The 27,789-nt window shown below is 34.9% G+C and overlaps 1 protein-coding gene across 9 annotated transcripts in view; it reads left to right on the top strand.

Moving 5' to 3' along the window:
• Nucleotides 1-27,789, top strand: part of OSBPL8 (oxysterol binding protein like 8) — a 147,349-nt gene that overhangs the window by 101,382 nt on the left and 18,178 nt on the right. For all 9 annotated transcript variants that reach the window (XM_072772840.1, XM_072772842.1, XM_072772844.1 and 6 more), the window contains 12 exons: nt 3,464-3,541; nt 5,623-5,724; nt 8,128-8,331; nt 11,149-11,233; nt 12,701-12,872; nt 15,771-16,008; nt 16,631-16,815; nt 19,964-20,045; nt 20,350-20,448; nt 22,257-22,353; nt 24,924-25,022; nt 27,518-27,615. In XM_072772840.1, the coding sequence (XP_072628941.1) occupies nt 3,464-3,541; nt 5,623-5,724; nt 8,128-8,331; nt 11,149-11,233; nt 12,701-12,872; nt 15,771-16,008; nt 16,631-16,815; nt 19,964-20,045; nt 20,350-20,448; nt 22,257-22,353; nt 24,924-25,022; nt 27,518-27,615 (1,539 nt within the window). The remainder of the gene's footprint in view (nt 1-3,463; nt 3,542-5,622; nt 5,725-8,127; nt 8,332-11,148; nt 11,234-12,700; nt 12,873-15,770; nt 16,009-16,630; nt 16,816-19,963; nt 20,046-20,349; nt 20,449-22,256; nt 22,354-24,923; nt 25,023-27,517; nt 27,616-27,789) is intronic.

Genomic DNA, 27,789 nt, shown 5'->3' with positions numbered 1-27,789 from the left:
ACAGTTGAAACCTGTCTTTACTTAGATTTAATCCTTGTCTATTCTGTTAGCTGAAGAGATGCATGGTCAGTAGTTTGTCCTTAAATAGTCTACTCTTGTTTTTCACAGCAATCCTAAAATGTATACATTTATCATTAAACCACATTCTCATGGAATTCTGAACATTTTAGCCTTACTTAAGTAACTTCAGGAAACAAAGTTTGTTATTCCTTCTGAAATCAGTGTGCATAACTAAAACCATCATAGTTTTAATCTTATGTTTTTCTGAATTTGATGCAAAAGTATTAATACTGCCATTTTGGTCATTTGGATTTGGGATTAAGTTATTTCTTTAAATACATGATTAAGACCATTAAGCACAATGGAATATACCTTTTTTCCCTCCTCCCCATTTAAAAAAAATAAAGACAGTTTCTATTTCTCATGCATCCTATAAATAAGTCAATTGGAAAAGTCAGTAATTAAATCTATCCCATTTGCTGTTAGCATTTTAAGTGAATTTTTAGTAGTCCATCTCAACAAAAGGAATTACCAACCTGGGTACTGTGTCTAATGGGATGAAAGGAATCTTATTTCAAGGATAGAACCTATTTCTAGGTTTTTGGGCCTAGATCTTTTATTGACTTGAGTCTCCAAGCATACATCTGCTTATCTAACAGGTATGCTAATTTGCCTATTGCTTGCTATAAAAAATATATTTACCTGGACAAAAAAAAAAAAAAAAAAAACCTTTCCAAATCAGAATATCTGAGCTAAGCATAGTAACATAACATTATTACTCCTTATATTTGTAGTATTTTATAGTTTTCAAAGCAAGTTGAAAGTATTCTCATATGTTAATGTTCCCTTTACTTAAAGGTCAGATTTATGACAGTACCTGAAACATAATATATACAAAGTAGTATGTTAAACCCATCATGCACACTACCTCATTATCTTCAGAGCAACCCTACAAATTAGTAGGAGTTATCCTCATTTTACAAATGAGGAAGCTAAAAACAAAACAAAACAAAACAAAAAAAACAATAAAAACAAATGAGGAAGCTAAGACTGAAAGAGATTGAATAACCTCCTGAAGTCACACAGCCCATAAGAAGACAATAGTTAAGGGGGGGAAAAGAAAAAAGGAGGGAAAAAGAAAACTAAAAATATAACATACTGAGCATTCTAAGGCTATTTAATGAAAAAAACAAACAGTACTATAGTAAACCCTGTGGTCATCATTAAGATAGTGGTCAATAAGGTTATAAAAGAAGGACAAGTTATTTTAATAAAATATTTCCAACAAAAAATAGGTTGAGTTTTGATACTTAAAAGGCAACCTGTTGATTCAGAAAACTTAGGTGTAGTGTTATTTTAAAGACTTATAGAAACTTGGTCAGTGGGTCTTCCCCTCCCCCCTACCCCCAGAACTGGCTACACAAGATGGCAAGGATTCCTTGAAATATGTGTTCTCTAAAATTTACCAAGCTCATGTGACACCCTTCTGGCCTGCTGGTCCCTTATATACTAGAACCTTTTAGGAATCACCAAGCTGGATCTTGTCACATCAGGGAAACATTTCCTGTTATTCATGAAGATAAATCTTAAATTTGAGTCTAGCTAAAATTCTCTGTGAATAGTTGTAAAAGGTGAGAAATCATTACAATCCTCACTGGTGTCTAAGAAGTATATTATAATACCCATTTTCCCATGAAGCTGTGGGAAATAGAAATCATCCTATTCTTCTGACAATAGCTGTGCCATCTTTAGGTTCTTGGGGGTGAGGGGAAGACAGAGATGTATTTGGCTTGAGCAACTTTGTAAAATTGTTTTATTACCACAATCAGTGCCATTGCCACAAGTGTAAGTAGTATGATGTTTGAAGTTCAGTTCTCAAAGGAGTGACTTCATTTAAAAAAAAAAATAATGAGGGAGAGAGAGATAGCAAGAGACAGCAGGAGCAGGGAGGAGAGGCAGAAGCAAACTCTCGGCTGAATAGGAGCCTAATGTAGGGCTTGATCCCAGGACCCTGGCGTTGTGACCTGAGCCGAAGGCAGACCAACTGGGCCACTCAGGTGCCTCTATTTTAAGGTTCTTATGAAGATCAAATAAAAATAAGTATAAACAAAGTCTGGAAACAAGTTTAAGACCATAATACTTTAGAGAGCACTGGATAGGGAGGAAGAGGTAGATGGTAGGAATATTGGTTTTTAAACACTATAAATTAGTGTTTTATTTATTTATTTTTTAATTTTTTTTTTTATTTATTCATGATAGGCACACAGTGAGAGAGAGAGAGGCAGAGACACAGGCAGAGGGAGAAGCAGACTCCATGCACCGGGAGCCTGACGTGGGATTCGATCCCGGATCTCCAGGATCGCGCCCTGGGCCAAAGGCAGGCGCTAAACCGCTGCGCCACCCAGGGATCCCTAAATTAGTGTTTTAATGCTAATTTCTAAAGATATATATATTTCTTTCCATCAGAGAAGTAACAGTAGGGCAATGTGTACAATGACTTGCTAGAATGTACATGATTTGGTTTATTAATTTGGAATATTTTTAACTGTTAAAAAGTTACATTGCTTTGGATACTTTTAAGAATAAATAATTACAGGGCACCTGGGTGGCTCAGTGGTTGAGCATCTGCCTTTGGCTCAGGTCATTGTCCTGGGGTCCTGGGATGGAGTCCCATATCAGGCTTCCTGCAGGGAGCCTACTTCTCCCTATGTATCTACCTCTCTCTCTGTGTCTCTCATGAATAAGTAAGCAAAAATCTTTAAAAAAAAAAAACCAGAATAAATAATTTCATATGTTTATTAGAAATATTCCAGAAGATAGAATGCAAAAATTTACAAATGATCTTATTTAACCTCACATTATAGATTAATTTATTAATTCGGTTTTTTTAAGTTTGTTTTTTGTTTTGTTTTGTTTTTAAATAATCTTTACACCCAGTGTGGGGCTTGAACCTACCACCCCAAGATCAAGAGTTGCATCCTTTTCTGACTGAGCCAGCCAGGTGCCCCAGACTAGTGTTTATTTTGTGCTTTTGTGGGTTTCACACAGATTAGCTTTTAAACCCAGATGCTCGGGATCCCTGGGTGGCGCAGCGGTTTAGTGCCTGCCTTTGGCCCAGGGCGCTATTCCTGGAGACCCAGGATCGAGTCCCACGTCGGGCTCCCAGTGCATGGAGCCTGCTTCTCCCTCTGCCTGTGTCTCTGCCTCTCTGTGTGTGTGTGTGTGTGTGACTATCATAAATAAATAAAAAAAATAAAAATTTAAAAAAATAAAAAAATAAACCCAGATGCTATCTATATAGGGAAAGTTGACATTTGAAAATTTATATTTGCCTTAAATACAGCAATAAATGGGAAGAATTCAGAAACATAGCTCTAACATTAATTTTTATATGCCTGTATGTGTAGAATAAATGAAGTTTTTAATTAATATTTCTCTTTTGTTTATTTCTATGTGATTTCAGTCTGAATCTAAACTTTATAATGGCTCGGAGAAGGATAGTTCTGCTTCAAGCAAGCTCACAAAAAAAGAATCTCTCAAGGTTAGTTTCCACAGTTACTTCATTAATAACATTATGCATTGCATATGCTTTTAAAGTAGGCTAACAAGATAAATATGTCTCCTAAAGAAAGAAAAATAATATCCAGACGAGTACACATAAAGAATGTTAATATTTGTGTGGCACATTGGAGTCAACTGAAGAGGCTGCTTGATGATCGTTCAGCACCACCTCAGGCCTCATCTGGCCATTCCTTTGAGGACTGGATAGCTCTGTGTAGTTATACCTACTTAGGCACATCACTTTGTTGTAGAACATGTAATGGGAAGTTGTGGTGCTTTTTGAAATTCAAGTTCACTAACTGCAGGGTCGTGGGCTGAATTTGGCCCACAGGTAGATCTATTTTGTTTGATCTATATTGATATAGAATATATTGCTATCATATTTTAAGTTAAATATTGATATAATGTTTTTAAAACTTGAGGTAAACAGTTACAAGTTCAAATTTCCAACCTCTCTTTAAGAAATATTGCACTTTGGGCTTGCCTTCCAGAATGGCCACAGATCCTGGATCTTAAGAAACAGATGCTTTCTAGTTGACTCTGATCCCTGCATGGTCTATTTTACCCCTTTTTTTCTTATATCCGTATGCATTTGCACCTGCAATCCCCTATTAAATCTACTGTTATTCAGATATTAATAAATATCTGAATATTAATAAAGATCAAAAGTCTGAAGTTTTTTGGCTATAGAATTATTTAAATCTTGTTAGGTATATAGTCTTCTTACTATGAAGTACAAATAGGAAGGTTTTATAGCTAAAAGAAATGTATCACCACTCTTCTCCCATCCATATAATAACAACAAAGTAGTAATCCTCTACGGCCTTCCCAAATTATCTCAGAGGTAACCTATGAAAGTAAAACTGATATTTTGAATGAATTAGTATCATTTTGTGATTTCTTAAGTATTTATATCTTAGTATTAGGAAACAGCAAAATTGCCAGTTGTAAACAAATGCAGCTGTTGTTTGTAATATGAAAAAACAGACTGGATTTCTATCAGCAAGAGAATTTATTAAGAAAAATTATAGAAGCAGTATAGCATGGTGGTTAAGAGCATGTCTTTAGAACCAGTCTGCCTTTGTTTGAATCCTGCCTCCATGAGTTACTAGCTCTGTGATCCTGGGCAAGTTACTCTCTGTGCCTCAGTTTTCTCATCTGTAAAACAAGGATAATAATTATCTTACTTTCCGAGATTATTGTGAAGATTAAATGAGGGTAGTACTTGTAAAGTGCTTAGAACAGTAACGGGTATGCAGAATGCGTCCAGTAAATGTTAGCTCTTCACTCTTATTTTATCATACTACGAAACTTACGTAGCAATTAAAAGAATGAGGTAGGCATGAAAATGCTCCAAAAAATGTTGAATGGGGGAAGCTTTTTTAAAAAATGTGTTTAAAAAAAAGAAAAAGAAAAGCTATATAGAAAAGCTATATATTTCTATAGGTTGTATACAGAGAAAAAGCCTGAAAGGATAGTGTTTTCCAGAAGTGTTAATACTGGTCAATTCTAGAGATTTTAAGAGGGTAGGGTATAATAAAGACAACTCTTAGCTCTATTTGTGTTGTTTGAAATTCTTACCATGAGATTGGATACATCTAGTATTGTGTCATTAAAAAAAGGTAAAGTTCTTCAAAAAGATACAGAGAACTAGTAATCAGAAAAACTAGATTCCCGGGACACCTGGGTGGTTCAGTGGTTGCGTGTCTGCCTTTGGCTCAGGGTATGATCTGAGAGTCCCAGGATGGAGTCCCACACCAGGCTCCTTTCAGGGAGCCTGTTTCTCCCTCTGCCTAAGTCTCTGCCTCCGTCTCTCTCTCTGTGTCCCTCATGAATAAATAAATACAATCTTTAAAAAAAAAAGAAAAAGAAAAAACTAGATTCTAACCTCTAAAAATTCCTACCATCTCTTAAAAAAAAAAAGTCCTTTTATCCTAAGATGCTAAAATTCTAAAAGAGGTTTAGAATTTAATACTTTGCATGCTATAGACCTAAAGTATTTGGAAAGAAATTGCTCATTTCTAATGAATTTTTGATTTTTCTATTATTTATGTAAAATAGGTGCAAAAGAAAAATTACCGAGAAGAAAAGAAAAGAGCCACAAAGGAGTTACTCAGTACAATCACAGATCCTTCTGTTATTGTTATGGCTGATTGGTTGAAGGTCAGTTTTATTGAAGCTTGAATTCAAATTGCTGAATGTTTACCTACTGGAATAGGAAAGCCCTGAGTGCACCTAAAGCCTTCAAGACAAAAACAGCTCCTGGGATGATTGTTTTTCACTGGCAACCTATTAATTGTATCCCAGAGGTTCTATGTTCCAGTCTTAATGGGGAGAAGGAAAATTAATGTTGTCTGTCTTGAAATAACATCAAATATGGATAGCAGTTCTTTTTAAAAGGCTTTTTGGTTTGTGTGACATATAGTCCAAGGAAATATTTTGTTATTCAAACTATCGTTCAGTATTATTGTAGGCAGATGTGTATGCATTATTGAGAAGATCTGAAACAAGGTTAATATAAAAGTTATTTCGAAAAGATTAATTTTCCGAAAAACATGCATATTGCTTTTTCCAAGCCTCTGATTATTTCCACTTACTCTCATTTCTTTCCGTTTTTTTTTTTTTTTTTTTTTTTTTGGTCATCCCATTCTATCCTCTTTCTCATCTGAAGGATATTTGGTTGGAATCTTTCAGACTAATGCTAAGTTTAAGAATGATCTTGTTAAGACTCTGACTCTAGGAAATTTTAGTACCCGACATTCATCTAAAAATCACCCCAGCTGTGAAAGCTTTCCACTGTCCCAAAAAATTGGTAAAACCTCCTTATGAGATCTGTTGTGGAAGTTCTCTCACTAAAATGGGAGCTTAATGATAGTTTGCTTGTTAGTGCAGGTAGTACTAGGGTCTTCTTCACTGGTGTACTAAAAATACATTCTGACTTTGACTTTACTTAGAAATCTTTAAGCTCCAGGGCAGCCCAGGTGGCTCAGCAGTTGAGCGCTGCCGTCAGCCCAGGGCCTGATCCTGGAGACCCCGGATCGAGTCCTACATTGGGCTCCCTACGTGGAGCCTGCTTCTCCCTCTGCCTGTGTCTCTGCCATTCTTTGTCTCTCCCTCTGTCTCTCATTAATAAATAAATAGAATCTTAAAAAAAAAAATCTTCAAGCTCCAGATCTCACTTGAGTTTTTCTGAGCTAAACTTCCTATTGTCTTCTGACATTGGGTTCCAGTAACTAATCCCCTAAAAGTCCCCAACGGATCCCCGGCTGACTTTCTAAATCATACCTTCATCTGATAATTTGCCATTTATGTTCTATGTCACATGTCCCAGATTAAAAATGTTATCTTAGGATAACTATTCCTTTTGTTTTTCTTGTCTTGCCATTTCTTTTACATAAACACATACTTTTCTCAGAGTTTTTTTACTTTTTTCATTCCTGGCTCCAAACTCCCCCTTACTAATTTTTTTCTTATTTACAGTTACTGTGGTTTGCTTATTTCTGGGGTTAGGGAGCCCTATATTTTTTTTTAATTTTTTAAAAAATTTTTATTTATTTATGATAGTCACAGAGAGAGAAAAAGAGGCAGAGACACAGGCAGAGAGAAGCAGGCTCCATGCACCGGGAGCCCGACGTGGGAATCGATCCTGGGTCTCCAGGATCGCGCCCTGGGCCAAAGGCAGGCGCCAAACCGCTGCGCCACCCAGGGATCCCAGGGAGCCCTATATTTATTTCATAATTCATAAAAGTACATTGAGAGCAGACATTTTATAGTAAATAAAAGGATAATTCCTAGTTTTTATTCTAAATATATTAGCATTCTTTTCAGTATTGTGAATTCAGTGACTTGCATAGAAACATTTTTACTGGATAACAGAAATAGAAATTGATAGGAAAAGCCAGTTATAGACTTGTTATTGACATAACATTAAACCCTGGGATGAGGAACATTTTGAGACTAGAGAGAGATTCAGGTAACTGTGTCTTAAAATTCCCCCAAGAACTTAAATGGCACACTTTATGTAATTACTAAGAACAAAGTAATTTGGAGAAGGTAATTTTAGAGGATGGAAGAGCGTTCTTCCCTCTTCCTACCAATCCATGAATGTTTAGGGAATGCCTAGTGTTTGTGCTAGCAGTGATTTCAGCACTGTTAATGTTGTGGTGGGGGGGGGGGGGATTCTTAAAAGGTGGAATAATCTTACACTCCCACACATAAAATTATGAGAGATGGTAAGAAGAGACTCTTGGTACTAGGAAAGTATATTTTAATGGCTCCTGAGCTGGCCCAGAGGGTTAGGAAAACCATTCTACTTGGTACATTATTTTAAACCTGTTGACCTAGTCTCTGGCTAGACTGTAAGTTCCTCAGAAGCAGGAGCCATTCTTTTTTTACCTTTGTGTGCAGTGCTTACCATTTAGTAGCTTAAAAAAATCTACTGAATCTAGTTCTATTTTGTGGAGATTTTAGATTAAAACATCCTCTTTGCCATTAGTGAGTTTGTATCTTGTGGGGCAAAAAGAGAAAAATGGAGCTTTATTTCCTAATAAAGTTATCTTTCTACAGATTCGTGGTACTCTAAAGAGCTGGACCAAGTTGTGGTGTGTTTTGAAACCTGGGGTGCTACTGATCTATAAAACCCAAAAAAATGGTCAGTGGGTTGGAACAGTTCTTCTGAATGCCTGTGAAATCATTGAGCGTCCATCAAAAAAGGATGGCTTTTGTTTTAAACTTTTTCATCCTTTGGAGCAGTCTATTTGGGCAGTGAAGGTAAGTAAGCACTGTTGTATAATTAAAAGGTAAAGATAACAATCTATGAATAGAATCTATGAATAGAGTGGAGATGAATCAAGGTATCTAATGATTGCCGACCTCTGCCAAGACTTCTGAATTTGCTTCTGTTTTAAAGTGCGTTATTTGTCTTTTTGTCTCTACACACAGTAAACTATGTACCAATCTCTCTGGGGATTCAGTTTGTACTTTGTTTTTTAATTGCAGTTACTAGCTTTGCTTTGTAATATTATATCTTATTTATAGTGAGTGAGGTTTTTTTTTTTCTTTTTTTCTTTCTTTTTTTTTTAAGGTTTTTTTTTTTTTTCCCCTTTATCAAATTATAAGATCCCTAGAACAGAGCTGCCATTTATTCTTGTGGTCTTTCCTATAAGATTTAAATATGTGACAAGAAATCTATAATAGAAATAAGAGTCAATAGTCTACTTACTCTTGAGATTCAGCTTTCTTTGAAAGCGAAGATCTAATGCTTTAAAACTAAAAAGTTAGGGACACCTGGGTGGCTCAGTGGTTGAGCATCTCTGCCTCAGGTCGTGATCCCAGGGTCCTGGAATTGAGTCCCTCACAGGGAGGCTGCTTCTCTCCAAGTCTGTGTCTCTACCTCTCTGTGTGTCTCATGAATAAATAAATAAAACTTTAAAAATAAAAAAATAAAAATAAAAAATATTACTGTGGTCACTCATGTGTTAAAAAAGCAGAAACTTAATCAGGAAAATAGGAATGCCATATTTGATTAACTACCAAGGCATTCTACAGACATTAGATATGTAATACACAGTAATGGAATAAATGGATTTAATTTAAATTTTTACAAAGCAATCATTGTTTTAGTTTCTAAGAAGGCCAGTTATACATGAATAAATGGTTTAGAGGTTCTCCTTTAAGGAAAGCCACCTAATTGAGATTTAGGGTTAAACAAACAAATGTAACTTCAGCTTTTAAATATTTTTTGGTATTGCTTAATTAGGCAATATATATACACACATCTCTAAATGACTTGGACTTTTAACCTTTATTTTAGTAGTCTGTAGTCATAGCAAGACTAAATTTAGGATTAGAGTTCCATTCTGGGATTAGGCACTTCCCACAGGGAAAGAATTTAACACATAGAACTTCTGTTAGTTATACACCATGTGATTCCCAAATGAAAAAAACAACTTTCAAAAGCCTTTCTATATAGTATTTATTCTTTACTAATACTCTTAGGAATTATAAGAATTACAATGAATTTTTAAATTATTTTAAAAGATTTTAATGCCAAATTTATTGAATTCTCAATATTGTTGGGAAAGAGGGAAATTAGTCCAGTTAATTGATCATCAGAATATTCTCCACAGGGGGATCCCTGGGTAGCTCAGCGGTTTGGCGCCTGCCTTTGGCCCCGGGCGTGATCCTGGAGTCCTGGGATCGAGTCCCACATCAGGCTCCCTGCGGGGAGCCTGCTTCTCCCTCTGCCTGTGTCTCTGCCTCTCTCTCTCTCTGTGTGTCTCTCATGAATGAATAAATAAAATACTAAAAAAAAAAAAAAAAAGAATATTCCCCACAAACAAAAGACGCTAAGTTCTTCAAAGTCAGTATCCATGATTAGGTAAAAGTAATGTTCTTACTTTGTATCAGGGACTCTTGAGCATTTTACATGGACTTAAAAAATTCTCATACCTTTAGGGGTGCCTAGGGTAGCTCTGTTAGGCAGCTGCCTTCAGCTTAAGTCATGATCTTGGGGTCCAGGGATTATGCCCTAAATTGAGTTCCCTGCTCAGTGAGGAGTCTGCTTGTCCCTCTCTCTCTGCCGCCCTCCTCTGGCTTGTGTGTTCTCTCTCTCAAATAAATAAATAAAATCTTTTAAAAAATAAAAGTAAAAATTCTCACCTAAAGAGGTTACTTAAGTAGTTTTTCTGGCATGGAACCAAACTTGAAACCACACAGTCTGACTAGATCTTACTCTATGCTAGTTCTAGGAGCTGGCCCATAAAATTATAAAGCTCTTTGAAAATACCCAAGTGATATTACAGGATTTATTAAAATTATATTGACTTTTTCTTCTTTTTCATTTTGAATCTATTATCTTCTTTATGCTTCTCATTTTATTCTTTGATCTTATAACTTAAAATTTACTTTGTCTATCAAAATTATGCTGTTAGCTCTATCCCCAAATTTTCTTTCCAGAGAAGAACTGGGTTCACTTAAGTTTGGCCTTGGTGATACTAATTACTGTAGAGTTCTTGGTGTTGTATGCTCCTAAAACAAATAACCCTAGCCAACAACAACAATGACAAATTCCTTTATCTTTCTGGAAAAAATAAAATTAACCTTTTCTGTTGGTATTTTATAATAATTATATCAATGATTATAAAATAAGAGATTTTTCCTTAGACCTAATCAAAATTCATTTTTCTTTTTCTTATAAATTATAACTATATTTCCAGCTTTTTTTAGGCCTCTAGAAATTTAATATTACTTATTTTAATAGTATCTGTAGAATGGAAATTTCTCTATTAAAATTTGATCTAGTAAAATTAATTACAGGTTTATGTTTCTGTGAACAATTAAGTAGAGATAATGTTTAATGATAGCTTTAAGTTGTTCAGTTTTCTGGTAAAGAGGTATATTTGTTGGAGGAGGAAAACTTACTTTCCTTAAAACTTACTCCTGCTTTCTCAAGAAGCATGAGATCAAAGCCTGTTTGCTTTTAGATTCTATTCTTTGCCTAACTTAGATTGTTACAGGTGGTGATAATGGAAAACATGAAGTTAAGATTTCATAATACCTACTGTATACCATTTCTTTTCTTTTAAGGGTCCAAAAGGTGAAGCAGTTGGATCTATAACTCAGCCCTTACCTAGCAGTTACCTGATCATCCGAGCCACTTCAGAGTCAGATGGTAAATATTAGATTTTGATGGAGTAGATTTTAGAACTCATTTTTAAGGGTTTATTTTATATGCCACTGTGTTTTTTTCCTTTGGGGAAAATCTCTTTAGTATGGTATTTGCAGCAGAAGTATTGTATTCATAAATTGCTTATGATACTAAAATATTACTAATTTTGTAGACAAACAGGGAAGTCTGATAGGAAGAATTGTAAAGTCAAGTGACAAATTGGCAGCCTAAAGTTTTCTTCTTCATCCTCCATTGACATCTTAATACCTTTTGACTTGGCTACTGTTCTGTGTGGTAACTCTTTTAAGTATTATAATTTTAGAGGTACATTTAATATACTATTTGTGTTTTATTATACCTGGGTGGCTCAGTTGGTTGAGCATCCGACCGTTGGTTTCAGCTTATCTGGGGGATCAAGCCCTGTGTCAGGCTCCCCACTCAGCAGGGAGTCTGCTTCCCTTCTGCCCTGCCCCCCTACTCAGGCACATGTGCATGCGTGCGTGCTCTCTCTTTCTCAAATAATTTTTTAATTAACATTTATAACACACACTGTCTTAAGGCTTTTTTTACCCAAGAGATTCAAGTACAAACTTTTGTTCTGTATCTAGTAACTTAATAAAGAATTCTTGAAGCAATATGGAAAGCAAAACTTACTTATGTGAAAGCAAAGCTAACTTGAAAACCTTAATAATTGATAATGGATTTCTTCCTCACTTTAATGTTTTAAAAAGCTTAGTCTAGAGGAGGGAATCTTGTAACCTTTCAAAGTTTACTTTTATCTGATGATATTTTTAAAGTTAAAATATCATAGGCACAAGCTTACATTATGAAAGTGTTTTACTTGGCTAATATTTCCAGCACATATCGAAACATATACATACATTTTAAGAGCAACTAACAGGTTTGTTTGTTTTGCTAATACAGTTCTAAATTTTAACTTAAAAAATAAAATTAGTGTTTCTACTAATATGTCAATTCATGACAATACTCTCGGCATTTCTATGACTTAGAAGTTTTCATACATATAAGTAAAATGGATGGTAAACCTGGGGATAGACCTTTTATCAACAGCAAAGTATCATTTTGCTTAAGTTTGTTTATAGTAGAAACATAATTTCTTCCGTATATTTTGTGTACCTTCTTTGGTAGCTGCAAATTATACTACCTGTTACTGTTCTAAGATTTTAAAGATAAAATACGTTTATTTTAGTTTAGGTGTACTTACTAATGCATCTCGTATGCTATTCATTTACCAGTGGTTTCTAGATGCTTTGTCTATAAAAAGCTCTTATTAAACTGAAAAACTGCATTTTACAAAATCCTTGTAAGAAATTATATTCAAATTAACTTTGCCAGTCCATGTTTCTCAAAGAAATAATAGTATGCTTAAAAGTTAACAGTGTTAAATTAAGATGGCTGCTGGGTTTTAGTTTCTTGAACTATACTGCTTATGAATCTGTGTTCTTCTAGGAAGGTGCTGGATGGATGCTTTGGAGTTGGCTTTGAAATGTTCTAGTCTTCTTAAACGTACAATGATCAGGGAAGGAAAGGAACACGACCTGAGCATTTCATCAGAGAGCACACATGTGACTTTGTATGGCTTATTACGTGCTAACAATCTCCATAGCGGTGACAACTTTCAGTAAGTAGCTACTGTCACTAAATTTTATAAGAGACTATGTTGTTCACAGGCTAGTTGGTGGGCCTAGAATTTTTGTTGTATATTTAAAATTGAACTTGGCTGTTTTCTTTCCATTATATGGCCTCAGGCCTGATTTGAGATTTGCTTGGTTGCTATTACAACATATAGAAAGTCATTTCCTTGATTTTAGCTAATGTGAAGTAATTGTTCTTTCCCAAAAATACTTTGTCCTTGTACATGCTGTTCCCTCCATTGAGAATGTTTCCTAGCCCTCCTTGCTCTTTTCTCCTGTCACAACCCTGTTCTTCAAGACCAATCTCAAATATTACACTGAATACAAAGCCTTTCCTGCTTCATGACAGTAAGATGTAATATGTTTTTCTATTGCTATTCCATAATGGCACTTATTCTACCTAGTATTTGTGGAATTCTATTATATTTTACATGTTTCAAGTTGGAACTGTATCCTATTTGTGGTTTTATCCTCTGAAATATTCATTGTAGTTAACACTAAAAAAAATTTCCCTAGGGAAGCTAACAAATACGTTGTTTGAGGTTTAGATCTTGCTTTGTAGGAAATAATTAGATTTCCCTCCTCTTCCCTTGTCCCAGTACTCAACTTCTGCTCTAAAGCTCCTTATTCCCATCAGCATTGAGGTTACTTTCCTCAAAGTTAGGAATGGATATTTGTTGGGGCCTCTTACCATGATTTTTCCCTTGAAAGCTCTTCAGCTGTAAATAGTCCATTGTTTTTATTGAATACCAGGTAATTTTTAAATGCTTTTATTTTGGAATCCTAAAACTTCATCTGCTTCATATATTTATTCATTTAAATTTTTTTGAGCCTCTTTTCTGTTTAAGATATTACATACCTTTCTGTATTATTTACTGCATTATAGGTAAGGAGATGAATCAGATATGACCCTAAATTTGAATGCAGTACAATAATTTTCTAGCCCTGTGATCCTGAAGAGAGGTTTTATTTTGTTTGAAACCTATAAAATGCTAGGCAACCGTAAAGGATAGGAAGAGAAGAATGACAGAAACAACCAAAGGAAGGGTGCTTTAGGGTAATACAGGATCAGGAGACTTTAGAAGATGGAAAAAGATAACATTCAGCTAGGGAATTGGGGAGGGTCAATATGACAGATTTTTATAAAGGTAAAATCAACATAGCAACCTGTTGGCTATATGACAGAACATGAGCTGACTTGATGATGTAGAGATGAGGGGAATGGGGGCCTACCTTTGAGACATACAGTTCGTTTGGATGTAAGGGACGGGGAATGGGTGTAGTTAAAGGTTACAGGTTTAAGCCTGAGTGACTGGTAAAATCATGGTAAAATAAAAATGGACCATGTTGGGAGATGATAAATATTGGACATGTTGAGGATGCATTGGTCACAGGACACATAGATGGTATCAGCCAAGCATTTAAAAACATGGGCCTGAAGCTTATTTGCATGCATGGGCTTGAAAATCAAATAGACATGATGGTGAAGGCTTGAAATTGGCAAGCTTGCCAAAGGAGAGGGAGGATAGAGAAAATAGGAGGGCCAAGGAAGAATAAAATGTCTTAAGGATAGTAGGAAGTAAGAGGGATCAGAGAGCTCAAAAAGTTGAACCATAGTAGTTGTATGGAATCCGAGCACTAAGACCATTTTGAGGAAAATGACCATCAAATCCAGTGATGCAGAGAAGTCACAGAAGATGAAGATTGGACAAGGCTATTGGATTTGTCAACTAAGCCATCATTAAGGACCTCTAAGGGAACAGATCAGTCAGTGGATTCAAGGAAGGGAAAACTGGATCATGAGAGATTAAGGAGAGTGATAAGAAAACAGGGACAGCAATTTTAGACTACATTTTTAAAATACATGATTATAAAGGGAAGGAAAGAAAAGAAGTACTATAAAAACGAATTTCTATTAAAAAAAAAACAACGAATTTCTATTAGAGATTCTTGGTTAGGGGAGCCTGGGTGGCTCAGTCGGTTAAGCATGCAACCCTTGATTTCGTCTCAGGTCATGATCTCAGGGTTGTGGGATCGAGCCCGACGTCTGTCTCTGTGCTCAGCACAGTGTCTGCTTGAGATTTTCTCTCTCTCTCTGTCTCTACCCCACTCACTCACTCTCTCAAATAAATAAAACCTTTAAAAAAATAAGATTCTTTGATTAAAATCCAAACAATGAATTTTTTACATTTTTTTTAAATTTCAGAAGTGAATTTTTTAAAATTCCGTTTTGTACAAATTATTAACCCTAATTGTATATAAGAATAGGGTTGGGGTATAACAGCTTAATCAGTTTTAGGCTATAGGTTTATTTCCATAAACTGAAATTTCCATTAGCAGTTCTTAAAATTTTTTCTCAACATCAAGCCTATGAGTCAAGTATTAGAGAGAATTACTTTTTTATATTTTCACTTACTTTGACTTTGGAGAGACCTTTATAGGGGGAAAGTCATAATTCATTTCATCTCACTTGAGAATCTAAGGATCTTAACTTGGAAGTTTTTCTTTAGACCAGAAGTGATAGTGAGATTGATTCAAGTGATGATGTTTATAAAACTAAAATAAATCTAACAAGGGAAAATCTAAACTTTTGCTTTTGGAAGCTTTTAGCCCTAAGTGGTAAAGAGGCAAAGAACTCAGTGTCCTCTTTTAATATTTCCCAGGTTTTTATTTAATTTCTCTATGCCTTTATTTACTAATCTATAAAGTGAGAATAGTAATACTACTTATAGGTTATTTTTGAGGGGTAACTGAATAAAACTGTATAAATCACAGAACAATGCCTGACACTTAAAATCTCAATAAGTGTCACATATCATTCTGATTTATAAATTGTATATTTTTAATCTCCTTTATTCTTCCTCCTAATATTTCCTTCCCTCAAGGTTAAATGATAGTGAAATTGAACGACAGCATTTTAAGGACCAAGATATGTATTCTGATAAATCCGATAAAGAAAATGATCAAGAGCATGATGAGTCTGATAATGAGGTGATGGGGAAAAGTGAAGAAAGTGATACAGATACATCAGAAAGGCAGGATGACTCTTATATCGAACCTGAGCCCATTGAGCCTTTAAAAGAGACTACCTACACTGAACAGAGCCATGAAGAACTAGGAGAGGTAAAATCTGTGATTTTCAGACATTTTGATTTTCTAATTCTTGGGAATTTCCAAGTGAAATTGAAGATATTTCTTTGACCTATTGCTTATTTTCCTGGAAGAGAATATTTTTATGATATCTATTTTATTTTGAAAATCACATACATATGAAACATATCAGAATTTATAAACAATTAAATACGTATACTCACACAAGTACCAAATAGTCTATTAAATTTAAAGTTTACATTTTCTTCAGGTTTGTTTTTGAAATAGGATAGTACTACTTGATTTCATTGCCAGGTACAATGTCAAGTGCAAGGACACATGAGCTTACAACTTTCTTGTTATATGCTTGTTCTATGCTAGCACATAGAAGTAAATATAGTATAAATAGTAGCATGTGATGTTTTTGTAATGAATTCTTTGTGACTATCCTTCACTTTGATGTCTCTTAACAACTATTCTTTTTGCTTAAATTTTGCGCCTATAGACTTACTACCTTATAAGTTATTTCCACGCATACTGAGAATGCTTGAGATAGTTCTGTAGCTTATTAAGATTTCAACATCAGCTGTCTTATCTACATATCTAATATGTCTAAATAAATATGATATTTAAGTTTTTTTGTTAATTCCTAAAGGCAGGTGAGGCTTCTCAAACAGAAACTGTGTCTGAAGAAAATAAAAGCCTCATCTGGACATTGCTGAAACAGGTCCGTCCTGGCATGGACTTGTCCAGGGTGGTTCTGCCTACATTTATTTTGGAACCTCGCTCTTTCCTGGATAAACTTTCAGATTACTACTATCATGCAGATTTCTTATCTGAGTAAGTAGATTCTCATTTTTTTAAAATGAAAGACACTTCATGGTTTTAAGAGATTTTTCAGAGGGCTAATTACAGTGGATGTCTTACCAAAGTCAGGCTGTAAGGAGATATCACTCTTCACTCTCTTCGCCGTTTCTACAGTTGACCTCAATAAGAATACTTAATACTTTGCTATAATATTTCCATTTATGAAGCTGAGTTGAGAAATCATAAGCTTGAGGAAGACAGGAGTCTACCCCTTACGGACAGTACTGCTTGCTCAGGCTTCCTGACCCGTTCACTGACCTAACATAGGGAGAGGTGGTTAGCATTCCTTGTCCCCTGCTCCAGGTCCACTAAGCTCTTGTTCAGGTCCCATCCTGGGGCTTGTGCTTTTGTTTATACATATCCTCTCTGTATGCTCATGACACATGTGCAGCTTACCACAACTGGTATGTCCTGCCAATTGCTGGCTCATGGTATGAATCCTTACTTTCATCTTTAGTTTTCTTTCTGCCAGCAGATCCTGGGTATAATTCTGAGGAAGGCAGACATCAATATCTGTATTTAATTTAGTGATTACATTATTAGTCTGTTAGTTGCGGTAATGAACATTGCCCCCAAAAAGCACAATCTGAATCAAAAGATAATTGAGAAGCTGGGAGATTTTTTTGCAAATTAAGGCACACTCAAAGTGTTGCTTCTCCTAAAATAAAAAGGGCCCTTACAAATTTAATGAAATGATCAGCAGCCTAATAGAAAAAGGAGAGGAGGAAATGACCAGGCGGTTCAAAAATGAATAGAAACTGTCCTTAAACATGTAAATCTCACTCATAATAAGAAAACTATAGATTCAAATTATGAGCTATTATTTTTAATCCATCATAGTGACCAAAATCCAAAAGTTTTATAACCCCAGTTCTGCTTTACATCTTATTATAGTTCTTTTATCTGTCTAGAAATTTATTTCTCTCAGTATATGAAGCAGGTTCCTATGAATCACAATAAGATCTTAAGAGATTCCTATTTTCCCAAATTATTCTGGCTACACACACTGTTGCTTAGAATTTGTGAGGCAACAGGCACTTGTACACTTCTGTTGTTGCATGATACAAACTAGCACTGTGCTTTTGAAGGGAACCTGGCAGTATTTACCAGAATTATAGATACATTCAGCCCTTTGATAAAGTAATCTTGCTTCTGGGAATAACTTCTACAGATATACCTCTACATATTCAAAATGACATATATGCAAGATTGTTGCAGCAAGGCTTGTAATAGTAAAAGATCAAATAACTCAGGTATTCAGCCACAGTTGACCAGTGGTTAAATAATTATGATACATTTACACATAAGGAAGAAGTCTATAACCTGATTTGGAGGGATCTTCAGGATTATGTGTGGGTGAAAAAAGCAAGGTACAAAAAAATGGGTGTGATTCGCTGCCTTTTCTTTCCTTTTATTTTTTTTTAAAGATTTTATTTATTCATGAGAGACACATAGAGAGAGGTAGAAACATAGGCAGAGGGAGAAGCAGGCTCCCTGCAGGGAACTTGATGCAGGACTCGATCCCAGGATCCCGGGATCATGTCCCAAGCCAAAGGTAGAGATCCTCAACCACTGAGCCATCCAGGCATCCCTGCCTTTTCTTTCTTAAAAAGTGCTCTGGCTGCATAATTGTATTTGTTTTTTTATGCTTAAAACTATTTAAATAAACATAAAAAAAGGTGCCTATATGGAGAGATGGGACAATATCAAGACATGTACTTCATATTGCTTTGAGTTTTGACCTGTATATGCAAAATATGAAATAAAACTGCATAGTAAGAGAATTTAAACCGAGGTAGGAAGAGTGCAATCAGTTGTTACTCCCAATAAGGGCAAGTTTTCCACTTGGCGCAGTTGTCAGTAAGCCTAAGCCTGGTCTCTTCCATTTTACGCTTCTTTTTCAGAAATCACTAGGGGTGCCTGGGTGGCTGTCAGTTAAGCATCTGACTCTTGATTTCAGCTCAGGTCATGATCTTAGGGTTGTGAGATTGGAACCAGCTTTAGGCTGGGCATGAAGACTGCTTAGTTCTTTCTCTCCTCCTTTCTCTGCCCTCTGCCCCACGCACAGATGCACATTCTCTCTCTCTCTCTCTCTCTCTCTCTCTCTCTCTCTCTCTCTCTCTCTTTCTCTCAGGAAAAAATCACTACACTGAACTTTCAGACATGCTTGAAGGAAATAATAGTTAAATTGTAATATACATGAAGTTGTAATATATATTTGAAAACTTGGTAGTATTCACTTCTGACATACACAATGTTTTGCAGTGTTTATAGCAACAGCAAAAGGGCAAGGGGGTAGCCGAGTCATGGCTTCTAAAAATTTCTTGTTTAAAATGAAAATTGTTCTTTGATTATCTACTACATTGATAGAATTTATTCACTCTGGAAAATCAGTTGTTAGCACGTAGGATTGAAGGCTAAGAATAGGTTAAATCCTTTTTGATTGACTTAAATTATCTTAAAACTTTCATATTTGTGATTCAAAACTTCAGTATCTTGTACTAGAACTAAAAAGGCATACAGCCCTATTTTTAAGGGAGCATTTTGCGTGGGAGAGGTTAATATCAGCCTATGGTCCTCCATTCATGTAGGATAGCACTCACCAATTACTGTTGATCTCCTCTAATTAGCATCAGTGGCTGAAAATAGACTGAATAAGGTAGACATGATTCTTCTCTGACATAGGGAACTGAAGACCTCTAATGAAATTGTTAATGAGGCTGCTTGACATCATTCATTGCAAATGCTAGGTGGCATACAGTACTTGAATCTCAAAATATGTTTTTTTTTTTTTCAATCATAATTTCTCATAGAACTCTTAGCAACACTTAGGGCTCTACAGAACCCCGTTTGAAAGCCTTGGTTTGGAGAGTTTCCAAACACTACTTGAGCAAAGACCTGGGCAGTATATCAAACAATAGGAAAAATGGGGAGAAAAGCAACCAGATTATGAAAAGTTATTCTTACAGTCTGATTTACATGGTTGTTTTTGCCGTCTCTCTTAAATATGACTTAGGTTTTCCAGCCATATCTTGTACTCAGCTGTTTACTTGATAAATACAAGGGAGAATTTATGATATATTTTGTGAAAGTTTTATGCATAACCATTTTGTTTTTTTAGGGCTGCTCTTGAAGAAAATCCTTATTTCCGTTTGAGGAAAGTAGTAAAATGGTATTTGTCAGGATTCTATAAAAAGCCAAAGGTAATGTTTATATTTTACTTTCTTTAAACTTATATGAGTTCTTTATTTTTTGTATTATCTTTCATTTATTTATTAATAAGCATTGATAAGCATTGACAAGGCCTCTTTGAGTTAGCAAAATTGCAAACTATTTAATCATTTAGGCCTATATTGGGATTGAAATCATTTCATTTTATTTCATGTATCTACTGTGAAATTTTATAAGGATAGTTCCCAGATGACACTGTTAAACCTAATTTGACTGGTTTAAACTATTTTGAATCTTCCAGATTTGTATTTTGAAACTTGTATGTTTTTTTACCAGGGACTGAAGAAACCTTACAATCCTATACTTGGTGAGACTTTCCGTTGTTTGTGGATTCATCCCAGAACAAACAGCAAAACTTTTTATATTGCTGAACAGGTATTAGAAGTGCATGTTACAGAAACAAAACTGGTTTGGAAGTTATTGGAATGTTTTAATAAAAAAATATTAACTCCGTAAACTCACTGTTAATTAACCTTTCTTATTAATGAACATTTGATAAGTATTAAACCTTTTACTACTAAATACTACTAAATATCATACTTAAAATATTACTATTAGTTCATGGAATCCTGTGACCAAAATAAATCTTTATTTTTCCTGCATCTCCCCCCACGACCCCAGTTTTGTTTCCTTTATGACCAAAAATGTCCAATGATCTCCTAGTTCCTAAATCAGATTTACACTCATTTGTCTGGCATTCAAGGTCTTCCATATCTTTCTAAATTAATCTCAAATTAGATATCTTTCTGAACCTTCTGTAGTGCATTCATAATTAGTTAACCTGATATTGCACTTTTTTGCCTCTTTATTTTAAAATTTGATTCTCCCATCACAGTATTTCTTCTCAGGTATTCTCCATCTAAACCAACCCTGACTTGCTCTTCTTTCATGATCCAAGTGACTACATATCCCAGTGATTTTTCCCTTCTCAGATTTCAGTATTTTTTTTGTGACTATCCATTAAGCTGTTATTTTAACACATTATTTAACTTTTTACAAAATATTTATTTCCTAATTGAATTCCTTTAAGGAATGCCCTCCCTATAAACCTCTCATTTTGTTTTACACATGGTAGGCAGTCAAAAATATTTCTTAGTTTTAATCTTTGATTAGGTTAGACTTATATACATTTATATTCATGATTCTCAATCTTTTCTCCTCATCCCCCTTTCCCCTTGGTCCTGAGGAATATGACATTTTTTCCTCAATAAAAATCACTTATCACCATAACAATTCTCATTGGAGTGTAAGAAGGATGAGGAAACTATGTGTCATTTGAAAAACCTTCCTCTACCCTAGAGATTTAGATATGCCTCTTAAGACCACTCAGCTGTGTATTAATTTTTTAAAAATTATTGGTTGTACCATATTGCATTTTAGCTCACTATAATTCCTCACTGAATTGAGAAACTTGAAAAGAGTTTGATTTTAGTTTTAACTCATTTCAAAAAACCTACTAAGGTATTTATATATTGAAAATATTAGATTACTTAAGTAATATTTGTCAAAGCTTTTGTTTCCTATCACCTATTCAGTAATCCATATGAAGAATAGCCACTGTTTTAGTTATCCATTGCTATATAATAAGTGACTGCCAAAACTTAATGGCTTAAAACAAACATTTATTAGCTCCTACAATGAAGTTTAGGAATCTGAGAACTGCTTAGCTGGATGGTTCTGGCTCAGGATCTTTCATGAGAGTGCAGTCAAGATGTTGGGCATCTTTGCAATCATCTGAAGACTTACCTGGGCTGGTAGATTTCACTTCCAAGCTTATCACATGGCTTTTGACAAGAGCACTCAGTTCTTTCCACATTGCTTCTCTATAGGGTTATTCACAACATGCAAGCTGGCTTCTCAGACCTAATGATCTGAGAGAGAGAGACATCAAAATGGATAGTGCATTATAACTTAATTTCAGAAGTGACATGCTGTTACTTTTATACAAACTAACTTTGAAACAATGTAAAAGGAGCACCTCTCATGCCTAATGACATGAATACCAGGAGGTAGTTTCCTTGGGAGATATCTTGGAGGCTGTTTACTATAATCATCAATGTTTAATTTTACCACTTATCAAACATTACTTCTTATTAGAGTATACTTTTAAGACTTGAAATTTTGGTAATAGCACAATAATATGTTTGTTATTATATTTTACATTTTTTTCTTGTGTTCAATAGGTGTCCCATCATCCACCAATATCTGCCTTTTATGTTAGTAATCGAAAGGATGGATTTTGCCTTAGTGGGAGTATCCTGGCTAAGTCCAAGTTCTATGGTAAGTTTCTCCTTTTTTCAATCTGCACCCTTTTCTGGAAGGTAGTATTCTCCGGTGAGGTTTTCTATAGACAATTCTTGGGCTGTTTTTAGTAAGGAATTTATATATCATTGTAAGTATCATCCTTACTTGGATAATGGCTTTTCCTTTTTGTATTTCTCTTTGCCCATTCATAAGTCTAATTCATAAGTATGACCCATTTTGTGTAAGTATTCATCACGTATGTGTAAATTCATGGGAAACACCACTTATCCAAAAGACAGAATGATTGACCACTTTAGCAAGCTACTTTAACTCATAATGTGCTTATTTTACCTTTAGTTCCACTTGAGGTCTTTTGTTCCATCTTATTATACCTGAGGGCTTGATCATTCTATTTAGTCTTTAAATAGAGAAAGAATGCAGTTAAAATCCTTGGTCTAGGGTTACTCAGTAGTGATATTTAATCTTGGACCAAATAACATACAAATAAAAACTTTTGTTAGTACAAGGGAAAATATAGAAATATGGTTATGGTAGGAAACTATAATCTAAAAACTATGACAATTCAAACAAATGGCCAAAGCTATATACCAGGAGAAGTTATTTAACCTTAAGTACTTTTTTTTTAAAGATTTTATTTATTTGTCAGAGAGAGAGAGAGAGCACAAGCAGAGGGAGCAGCAGGCAGAGGGAGAAGCAGGCTCCCTGCTAAGGAGAGCCCTATGCAGGGCTGGGATCATGACCTAAGCCAAAAATAGACCCTTAACCAACTGAGCCACCCAGACATCCTTTTTATTTGTTTTTTCTTAATTAATTTTTAAATGGAGAAAAATCAGTTATTTAAATTTAAACCTGAGAGAAAAACATAATTATGATAAAATTAGAAAAATACAAGAACAGAAACCAAGGGGTCTGGTTATCTGATAGAGTGGAGAACCATAGATAAGTCTGTAACAGGGAAATCTAAAAATAGCTTTTTTTTTTAAGATTTTATTTATTTATTCATGAGACACACACAGAGAGAGAGAGAGGGGCAGAGACACAGGCACAGACAGAGAGGGAGAAGCAGGCTCCATGCAGGGAGCACCGACATGGGACTCAGATCAGGAACAAGGCAAAAATGTTCACTCTCACTGTTTTGTACAAAATTGTATTAGAAGTCACAGCCAATGCAACAGACAAGTTAAAGAAAAAGCATACAGATTAGAAAGGAGAAAGTTAAAAACCATATACAGGGGCACCTGGGTGGCTTAGTGGTTGAGCATCTGCCTTCAGCCCAGGGCATTGACCCCAGGGTCCCAGGATCGAGTCCCACATCAGGTTTTCCACATGGAGCCTGATTCTCCCTCTGCCTATGCTTCTGCCTCTCTGTCTCTCTCTCTCTTTGTGTGTGTCTCTTGTGAATAGATAAATAAAATCTTTAAAAAAAAAAACATATACATACCTGATCTATACAGATAATTCTTAAGAACAAATAAAAACTACTAGAACTAATAAATGAATTTAGTAAGGTTGCTGGATACAAGGTCAAAATACAAAAAGTCCATTGTATTTCTATACAGAATGAAATTTAAAAAACACCTCCAATTATAATATGTGGAAAAAAATGTTTAGGAATAAAGTAAAAGATGTGTAAGACTTAGACACTGAAAAACTACAAAGCATTGCTGAGGAAAATTAAAGAAGATTCATGTAAATAGATATACTATGTTCATATATTAGATTTTTTAAATTGTTACAATGGCATGAATTGTTGATACAACAGCAATGGATGAATGTGAAAAACACTTTGCTAAGTGAAAGAAGTCAAACACAAACTATTTATTCTGTGATGCCATCTGTACAAATAGAACTACCATGATAGAAACCAGACCAGTGGTTTCCTGGGGCTGGAGGAAAGGATTGACTGCCAAGAAGCAAGGGGGAGCTTTTTGGGGTAATACAAAGTTCTGTATCTTCATTGTGGTAGTGATGATGATGATTACGTGACTGTATACAGTTGCCAAGATTGTCAATATACATACTTAAAGTGGGTCACTTACAGTAGGTAAATTATGCTTCAATAAAATGTGATGAGAGGGAAGAATTCTCATGGGAGAAAAGCTAGAAGAAAATACATTGGAATTTTATCATCAGTTGCATTTTGATAGGTTATGCTTATGTTTTTTTCTAAATTATCTATAGTATTTCATCAATTTTAAGTACTAAAAGTAACTGTGTAACTTATAGATAAGAAATAATGTTTTTATTCAAACATAGATATGTTATTAAGCCATACCATAAAACAGTGTTTTACTGCATGTTCTACATGATTAAGATTTTTAAGAGCCTCATGTAAAATAACGTAACAAGCACATAACCGTACCTTTTAAAAGTACTCATTTTGTAAGGCTAGGAATATGGGTCCCATAGTTTTGGATATAACAGATATACACATTGAGATTGAGACATTTTTAAGATGTTCCACTGTAGATGTATGGTAGTATATTTTGTTTATTTTGTTTATTTTGAATTGGTTAAGTATATTTTGTTTATTTTGAATTGGTTGCATTAGTTTTGTGAAATTTAATAAATGATATTTATTCTAGGAAACTCATTGTCTGCAATATTAGAAGGAGAAGCACGATTAACTTTCTTGAATAGAGGTGAAGATTATGTCATGACAATGCCATATGCTCATTGTAAAGGTAAGTATTTTCCATACTTGAGTTAGATATTCTGTAAGCCTTTTTAAGTAAATGTATATGGCTGTAATTTCTTGTGTTTTGTGATTGATAGAGTCAACCTTTTGTTTGAAAGTGTCCTTGGTTTATAGATATTTAAGATTATTGCTGTCATCTACTGAATGTTTCTGTGGCAAATTAATTCACTCACAACGGACTTTTTATGACACATACTTCCGCTGGAAGAGGCTGATTTATAATAATGGAATTTCATTTAGCTAATATGCAGGATTTAAAATTGGTGAAACTGCCATTATTTCAAAATCCTTAAAAGTGATTTTCAACTTTTTTGTACCACCACCCTTTTTAAGACGTTAATTCACTGCTTTTCACTATACTAAGTCCTTTAAAAATTTTTTCTTATACTCAGCAATTTCTTAAAAACCAACGTATTATACTTTTTCCCCATTATTGAGGATACAGATAAAGATACTGTCATTTAGGACAGACCAGGGACCCAACCATTCTATGTACCTTACATTTATAAACTCATTAATCACTTCAGCAGACCTGTAAAGTAGGTGGAGTGTCTGTTTCTGTTTCATGAATATGGAAAATGAGGCACACAGATGTTAATTTGCCTGAGATATCAGACCTAGGATGTTGCAGAGTCAAGATCAATGTGACCTGCACTATTATGCGTGTGCTTCAATATTCAGTTTGTTCATTATCTGTTTACTCCATTCCAACCCATTTTTTAAAAATAACTTTTTGGGGTAATTATCCTCTTTTAGGAACTGATTCATGAAAGCATGGAAATTATTTAATGTGGCCTCATTTCACAGATGTAGAAACTGAGAAAGTTAAGAATCTTCTGTAAGGCCAAACCAGTGAGAACTCTGAAACTAAACTCCCATCTAGTGTAACATGGGACCTACCTTGTTTGAAGTACAAGAGTAGGGACACCTGGATGGCTCGTGGTTGAGCATCTACCTTTGGCTCAGGGCATGATCCCAGCCGAGGTCCTGGGATTGTGTCCTGCATCAGGCTCCCAGGCTCCCTAGGAGCCTGCTTCTTCCTCTGCCTTATGTTCCTGTCTCTTTCTGTGTCTCTCATGAATAAATAAAGTCTTAAAAAAAAAAAAAAAGTACAAGAGTAGCCACCTTGTGACTTCAGGCTAGATAATTCTTAGAGCTTCATGTGTGGTTCTTAAAATAGGCATGAAGTGAAATATCTGAAATCATGAACTAAATTGATAAGAAACATATTTTAACATATTTACATCATTTAGAATAAAGAAAATGATATTTTATGTAGATACCTAATGCCAGTATTCTCTAGCATGAAAAAAAAAGAAATTATAATAGCTCTTGTGAATGAGCATAGGAAATAATGATTGTTTTCTACCCTTGTGTATTTTCTAAGATGTGTTCCTCAAATTCTTAATCTCACAAATTGTGTTACACCTTCCATAGCCAAATAAGTATGAGACACACTGCATAGCCTGGTCCCCACTTGGAAGTTAACATTGTGCTTTTGTATATTAAAGGCTGCCTTAACAGTTTAGTCCAAGAACAGATCACACGTGTACATGTACACACACACACACACACACAAACTTTAACAAAAGTAAATGAATTTTCTCAACTTTAAGTCACAGAACCTCTTGAGGGTTTTGTTTTTTTTACATGTTTGTCTTACTTATACAGTTGATTCTTAGGATGAGCAGTAGTTATGTTCCGTAAAGTCACCACAAACACATTTTAATGAATACTAAACCATTGCTCCTAGGGGAAACACAAGATTAGTTTCCTATGAGTCACCTTTTCATCAACCAATCAATATATAACCTTGTTTCTATTTAAAAACACTTTACTGTATAGCATTGATACAGTAACATTGAACTGACAGCCAACAGCACTATATCTGATGCCTGAACCAAGCTTTAACACACATTTTCTCCATAAGGTACATTATATCCTTCTGTGCTTAGGAATGCTAGGCAGCCCTTTAGCACTACAGTTAGAAGTCATTTTAAACTATAAAATAGCAACAAAAATCACCAAACTGTGAAAAATGTGGCACTTACATATACTGCAAAAAAGGCACTTGTTTACCAAGTGAGGGATGACATCAGGAGGACATGTTACCTTGTTCAGCCTCAACTGACAATTTGCACATGGGAAAACTCAGATTTTTCACCACTCTTTGCATGTCCATGGAAGACTACAAAGGTGCTGTGGATGTTTATTTTGGGATTGCTAACATGTTTTAGTGAGAATGTGAATTCACACATAATTTGATCTACAAATGGAATGGAATCTGCAAATAATTGTATCCTCTGTTATCTAAGTCCTACAGAAACAACTTTGTCTGTTTCAGATTTTTATTGGGTGGGGACAGAATACACTTGAATTATTGGTCTCTCCTAGAAGGAGAGTAGATTGAAAAGTTCTGCTTGTTATTAGCTAGTATCTCTCTTCAACCTTTTGTCAAAATTGTTTTGTTTTTTCCTTTAGGAATTCTTTATGGCACAATGACACTGGAGCTTGGTGGAATAGTCAATATTACATGTCAAAAAACTGGATACAGTGCAATACTTGAATTCAAACTAAAGGTTAGTACAGATAGAAGGTATCACCCAATTTAAAGAGGATCTGTGCTATTAATATTGGACAAAGAGCCCAGTTTAGTTCCTTCATTAAAAAACGAATTTAAGAGCACAGAGTTCATCAGAGGGCAGCCTGGGCAGATCCAAAACAACAGAAAGCCATCATTTTTTGTTTATTGA

The sequence above is a fragment of the Canis lupus genome, chromosome 13 (genome assembly GCF_048164855.1).
Source record: "Canis lupus baileyi chromosome 13, mCanLup2.hap1, whole genome shotgun sequence".
In the NCBI taxonomy this organism is placed as follows: domain Eukaryota; kingdom Metazoa; phylum Chordata; class Mammalia; order Carnivora; family Canidae; genus Canis; species Canis lupus.
Note: the sequence above shows the minus strand (reverse complement) of the source record. Positions and strands in the feature narration are given on the sequence as shown.